Source organism: Otolemur garnettii, unplaced genomic scaffold (assembly GCF_000181295.1).
Source record: "Otolemur garnettii isolate 467f Iridium unplaced genomic scaffold, OtoGar3 scaffold00048, whole genome shotgun sequence".
NCBI lineage: Eukaryota > Metazoa > Chordata > Mammalia > Primates > Galagidae > Otolemur > Otolemur garnettii.
In genome coordinates, this window is record NW_003852443.1 from 4,519,558 (window position 1) to 4,526,501 (window position 6,944).

At 35.7% G+C, this 6,944-nt stretch overlaps 1 protein-coding gene across 2 annotated transcripts in view; it reads right to left on the bottom strand.

Moving 5' to 3' along the window:
* PPP1R1C (protein phosphatase 1 regulatory inhibitor subunit 1C) overlaps window positions 1-6,707 on the bottom strand; it is a 123,867-nt gene extending 117,160 nt beyond the window's left edge. Inside the window, exons 1-2 of one of the 2 annotated variants that reach the window (XM_003791461.3) lie at window positions 6,341-6,707; window positions 4,666-4,726 (exon numbers count right to left, since the gene is read on the bottom strand). In XM_003791461.3, the coding sequence (XP_003791509.1) occupies window positions 4,666-4,726; window positions 6,341-6,421 (142 nt within the window). In that variant the 5' untranslated portion in view covers window positions 6,422-6,707. Of the gene's footprint in view, window positions 1-4,665; window positions 4,748-6,340 lie in introns of both variants that reach the window. The other variant, XM_012806194.2, reaches the window with a different exon arrangement.
* Between the last annotated feature and the right edge of the window lie 237 nt (window positions 6,708-6,944).

Here is a 6,944-nt window from a genome sequence, read left to right on the forward strand (position 1 = left end):
AAAAAAAAAAAAAAAAAAAAAAAACCAACTCATTAGTTAACTTCATTCCTGAAATGCATGCCATCTTTAGAAAGTCACGTGCTATAAAGAATGGACTGTGGCTTTTTTTTCAGTTCCTGAACCCAAATAGCCCAAGCAATTAGAAATCTAAGTTCCCTCTAGTGACTAGGCTTTCTATCAATTTTGAAAGTAGATAGTAACATTTAATTCATATATCTTGTATGTCTCATATTAGCTAATTTTTAGGATCCTAAGACACATGAGAATAACCTTTGTTTTTATTTCTAATTTCCAAGAATATTTGAGTTAAAAGAATCAAAAAGAAAGTAGATAGCCACAAAATTTGGCTGATAAGAAGTTCAACAGCTATTCCAAAAACATCCTACTTAACATCATGTCTCCAGTCCCACTTTTTTCGATGCGTAATAAACTCTTAAATGACACTAAATCTTCTGGGTACTTACCCAAATCTTCACTTAGTTCAGGTCTCCTACAGTGCACTCATGTTTAATAGGCATCAGGTCCATTAAAGATGATTGTAAACATATTGTCTCTACTTAACAGTAAATGGAAAAGAATGGATGCCACACACTTTAATATTCAGAAGGCCTGGTCTAGGCGGGCTTTTTGCTGGAAGACTGTGTCTAGCTTTGGGCTCTAAAGACAGACACAGGGAGAGTTTGAATAGAGTTCATGAAGGCCATAGGGATATTAGAGCACTCAATTCAGAAAAGAAAGTAATAAATAATTCTTTCATGTATTCTAAAAGTTGAGAAAATGAACTTTCATTGAAGAGAATATAAATGAAGAGTTATTTTTAAATAAAGTTGAGAATGCATCAATATACTCAAGTTTGGAATAAGAAGCTGTATTTTTCCAAAACCTAAAATGATTAGATCTGGAATTAAAAACCAGGAGTAATTATGGTTTCTATGCCTCTTTTCTAAGGTATGTAAAATGCAGTAAGTCTCAGGGATATGGGTTGGTTTATGTATGCTTTTCATGTATTACCAATGTATAGTTTAGACTAGATATTTCCTATAATTCTTTTCTAACTCTAGACTTCTGGGACTGACAGCCAAATACACAGTCTTCTCATACGTCTCCTCAAAGGCAAGTGACGTTAAAGTAAATCTACAAATGTAACAGCACAAATTACAGAAAGTGGCCTTGGCATTTATTTTTAGATAGCGAGGATTTATGTATAGGTGTCTCTCCAGATAAAAACACGGGTACCAAACCCATTAACTATAGATTATACAAGAATAAAAGCCAACAGCACACAGTACAAGAACAGACAATGATGCTCTATTGCACAACTTCCTAGAGCTTGTCATAAGTAATTCCTTAATCAGAAAAGGAGCACAGAAAATGCAGAAAGAAAAGCAATTTGCTAGAAAGGTTGCTTACATAGGTAGCCCCAAAGAACATTAGAAAAAGGTGAAATTTGCCTCTGGTGATCTCTGACACCTTTATCTTTGGCTTCCAAAATACCTTTTCACTGCCACCTGGCCGTTCAGAGTTGTTCCTAGCAGCAAATGCACTGTCTTTTGTATCGTAAAGACACACCCTTTGCTATTAAATTTTCCCTGAGCTGATACCCTCAGTTAAAAATTTTTAGTTCCATTTCCCATTAGTTTGAGTTAAATTGATATACTAATTCATGCCTCATGGTGATATAACTTTAGTTTCCATGGTGCTTCTACTGCTGAGAATTCTAGATAATTTGTTACAAAGAGACTGGTAGGACATTTTGTCACCCCTGGAATCCAGCCAATTAGGTGCCTACCTCATCTCTGTGTTTAGACCGGCACAGATAACCTAGCAAACAAACAAAAACATCTGCAGTTACATGATAAATTATCTTTCTATTCTATTTCTTCTCTACCAATTTAAAACAGAATGCATATATATATATAATCTAAAATTAAATCATTTTTTAAATACTCCTTTACATTGACTATTTCCAGAAACTCCTGAAAAAGTTAACAAAAAGTAAGCTATGTCTAATTTGCTTAACAATGATTGCAATATACTTATCTCATTGTATGAATTGAAAGGGTCTATTATGTTTCTATAATGGAGAATTTAAATTTTTTGCTTTATTAATTGACAATAAGGAAAGATGTGCAGACATTTGAATTTTAAACATCAATGACAGGTAATTGTAAGAACACACAACTATTTTCTTGGTAATTTCAGTGAATTGAAAAAAGTTGTTTAGTGTTACCAGAATTTAAGGTTTTACCCAATTTTTGCTTATCAACAAACACATTGCTTTTGAGGGTCAGAAGAAACAGTTGCTTTAGAAAAGGTTATTTAACACTTATGAGTTCTGTTGTTGTTATTTTGTTGTGTGATAGTATTCAGATAATGTTTAGAATAAACGTTCACTGCAGCTGAAACTACGGAGATTCTTCCACTTTTGTTATACCTTCATTCTTGAACATCATCAGGACACATCAGTTAATGACCCTAATACATGTTGCACTTTGCAATTTTTATGGCGTGTTCATGTTAACGCTTTTGATCATGACATCCACACTGTGAGATAGAAAGAAAGGGTTACCATGACACTAGATCACTTTTCTGTAAAACTGCAACTTCTTAGGGTTTTTGATGCAAGAACTCCGGACTAGTCCAAACCTCGGGTTGCCACAGACTCTGATGTAAGGCTGGTCAGTCCTCTGTAAGCTACACTTGCTTCTCCCCAAAAGAATGAAGGTGCAGGAAAATGATGTTACTAAGATGACTGCCTTCTCCTGTGAGATGCTATTGGCCTGGGATTTGTTTTCAATGGTGCTGAACACAAAGAGAAGGACGTGGTTCATCAGGGAAATAAAGCAGTGCCTTCTGGTCACTGGGAGGTAAGAAAATGTTTCTAGAGAAAAACTAAATCTGGATCCCAGAGATAATTTAAAATTCCTAATCTACTAAGCTAAGCGGCCTAGAGAAAGGATTTATTTAAAGTTTTAGTTATTTGTTTATAGGGCCTGAATATCTGGACACATTTATGAAAACTTCACCATGTAATACACACTAAAATTTTCAGGGACAGAGTCAGCAGAAAAATACGGACTTTAGAATCAGAACTAGAGTTGGTCTTTGAAATCTGTCACTTCCAGTGGAATAAATTCACACACAAAAAGAAACACTGTAGTTCTTTGATGTACCCTTTGCTCATCTGTAAAATGGCACACATTTGGTACTTCAAAAAACGATAGTTACTGTTTTGAGGGTTTAAGTGAGAGCCAGGAAGTTCACTGGTATGACTTCTCCAAGTTCACACAGTAATAATGCCCGCAGAATGCTGACAGCTGCTCTCTAGAAAGCAGAAAGGACACCTCCATGTCAGGATGGGCAGCACTCTTCAAGGTTGGCGTAGGGAAGAAAATTTTAGGGCATTGGAGAAACGCCTGTGCTGTGAGCAAGGCAGTGTTGGAAAATTGATACACAATCACTTCCAAACCGAGCAGACTGCCATTATGTTCATTTACTTGTATTTATCAGTAAACTGTAATGTAGGTACATACACTTGTGCTTCTTTTTCAAACAGATATAAGTTAACATTTATTGAGGTGACATGTTTGAAATGATTTTTAAATGCTATCGCACTTTAAAGATGCAGGATCAAATTGTAATTCTTTGTTTTCAACAGGAACAAATTAGCTTACTTATTTCCTATCAGCTGAAAATGTCCCTGCCTTTGGGCTCAATGATGAATATTCTACTGGAATTTTACTTCTTTTTAATGAGTTACTCTAATTAGAAAGGAGTCTTAAAAAGTCAAGGACTATTTCACCCTGGTATTCTTAAAACAAATCATTCATGATAACCTCTTATTAGCCATCTTATATTTCTACTATTTAAACCCTAAGAAGTTGCAGTTTCACAGAAACTTTTTGTCCACCCATTGTGTTTATACCTGAAAAAAAATCCAACACCAAGTTCTGCCTGGTTAAAAATTAATGTCATGAACTTTGCTATCCTACCTATGTTTCTAGAGGGGATGCTTAAATGTGAGACGAAAATCAATCCACTCAATAAGTAAATAATGTTTCTGCATTACAGATCATAGTCCTTTATCAGGAATAATAATGCCGTTTTACTTTTTACAGGAAATGGAAAACAAAACCTCAACAAATGGATGCAACTATTCAGAATGGCTCTCAAATGGGAAGTGCTGAAAATTGATCTGGTTACTCGTCAATTGCATTACTCAGAGATGACATCAGTAACAAAGCTATAGCCAACACTGGGTCCTTCCCACCCTGTAAAAACCTTTCAGAAACACAAAACCTATTCTTTAAAGACATAAGCATTTTTAGGGCTGTAATTTGAGTTGAAACCCAATTAAACAACTTTCTGCCAACCTCAGTAATAAACCTAGAACCCGATTCCACACAAACACCTGCACACATGACCGCCGATGCTAACGAAACATTTCAGAGCATGTCATCATTCTAGAAGAAAAGCAGGCTGATGGTTGAGACAGTGTCTATAATGCACATTTTTAGTTGTTTATGATCCATTTTAGAGATGGTCTGTTAGAGCCTTGTTTAATGAAATCCCGAATTGAAACCTTTTGGTAATGACATGCTCTTTAACGTTCTTCAGACAATTCTATGCTGTTCTGTCAGTGGGAAAGACATCATGCTTCTTTACCTGGGGGGTTATGTTCATTGAGAATCACAAGTGATGCTGGTGTAGGTCTTCTTTTCCTGATCTGTGGACAACAAAGGCCCAGCTGGTGTCAGTGAGAATCCAACACTGCCCAGGTTATCTACAGCCTGTAAGTATCTCATCCTCACTGTTTCCCAACATACAAAAACAACCCTCTGGAGAGCACACAGTAGGTGCTCACTGATTTTGGAATAATGGAAAACTAATAAAATTGTCAGTATTAGTATCGCGTTCTTTGACCCAAAAGCTACATTTCCACAGAAAAGACATAATTGTAGACACTCAAATGATGTCACTGAAAATGGACATACAGGGAGGGCATGAGGCTGATTTGTTAATGTGAATGGCTCTCTTGTTAATGATATTGGTGCTTTCAAGATCCATTATCCTTATTTATAAACAGGATAAGAAGACCTTGGAAACCTATTTCCAGCAGGGGTCCTGGTTAAAATAACAATGTGAGTTCTAAATTTCCATTAATATTATTAGCTTTTAAAAATTTTCTAGTACAATATTTAGAGGAAAACAGCAAATAGTGAATATGGATCTTATGAGAATACATAATTCATTAAAAACTAAAAAGTTTGGGTTTGTTTGCTCGTATATAGAAATATAATAATTTCTTGATTCTGATATCCCTTATTACTTATATTTCCCTATATTCATTCAAAAGTAAATTTCTAAACTATGTATCATCAGGATAGAGAAGAAAATTTACCAAAAGCATCCTCTCCGATGACATACAAGATAGAAGCAATGCCCCATTCAGCCTAGATACATGTTCAAGGTTATATTTATCTGGCCTGAGGGTGGATCTACCTCAGCTTAAAAACATTCTAAAAAGTTTTGAGTCTCAGATTCAATAAATATTTCTAAGACCTTTATGAAATATTTGGAGAAGAATTCAGAAATAATTTAGGTTTCAGGAAATTAATAAATTAGGTGATGTTCCCATAAATTTCTTTATTTTGCCTCCAGTTGTAGTTTTATCACAAGGGATCTTTTAAGTGATGCCATTGCATCAGGTGTTTAAATGAATCTGAATATGAAAGGTGATACAGATGTAAACCCGTGTTAGATGTGAGAAAAAAACCAAGAAATATGAAAATATTATTTGTAATATCTGAATAAAGCATTTTAAAAATCATACATATATCTACAAATCACATATTACATATAATTACTAGTTCAGATCCATGATGAAAAAAATATTCAAATAAAATATTAGGGCTATACTCTGAAATTATTCTAAGATTAATGTTTTTATCATTAAAGCAATCATTTTATTTTATAAATAAGGAAATAAAATGTTGCTAATGTTGAGAGCTTTTTTAAAGTTGCCTTCAATGTCGAACCTGTCATTTTAATGAGCAAAACCAAACAGATTTATGAATACCAATTTATGAATTGCTAATATAACCATTTTTCCCTAATGGGTGCTAATTCTGTATCAAATGAAGTGCTGCATTTTAGCCAGTAATTTCCCCAATGTAACTGAAATACAAGTATCTGTAGAAATCAACTTATTTCTGATTCACATAACCTAGATGTCACAAAGTTGGGTGAATCCGGGAGGTAAAATCTTTCCAATTCGTAACAAGGATGCCTGGCAATATTGCCTTATGACAGGAATTGCTCCCCACCCGATTTCACTCACCTGCTCTGCTGCTTCAGGTGCGATCTGACTCTGGAATAAAGGCACAGCAAACTGTATCTTTTTGGGACTGTTGGGCTCCATGACGATGTTGAGAATCGGACAGAGAGACGAAGAGCTCGGAAAGACTAACCCCCAGTGGTGTCCGGGACGTGTTTCCTCACACACACTCCACTAAGCTACACAGAGTGCTTTGTAATAAATAGCTGTAATTCCAGAGCGAGCAAGTGAAGCTGTGAGGGTTGAGGAACTCCCTTCTTCCACATCCACCGTGATGCCTGGCTTGCCTGTTCCCCTATCAATCCCTTGGATACTCTCCGCACAATACAGAAAGGAACAATAAGCTAATTGTGATCCTCTTCACTAATACACATGCCAAGCATTCGCTCAGCGGCTAATTGAAAATGCAGTGCTAGCCTTGAAGGACCCGCTGCCCTGGGATTTGAAAGAAAGGCTCTATCCACTGTACATTACGAACGGCTGCTCAAAAGTGCAATGTAAGCTCCCTCTGAGTATTGCAGGGATGGGCCATTCATTATTGATGAACATCAAGCAGGAAGTTTTTAGAGTTGGGGGCTGGGTATGGAATCATTTCATTTCTCTTCTA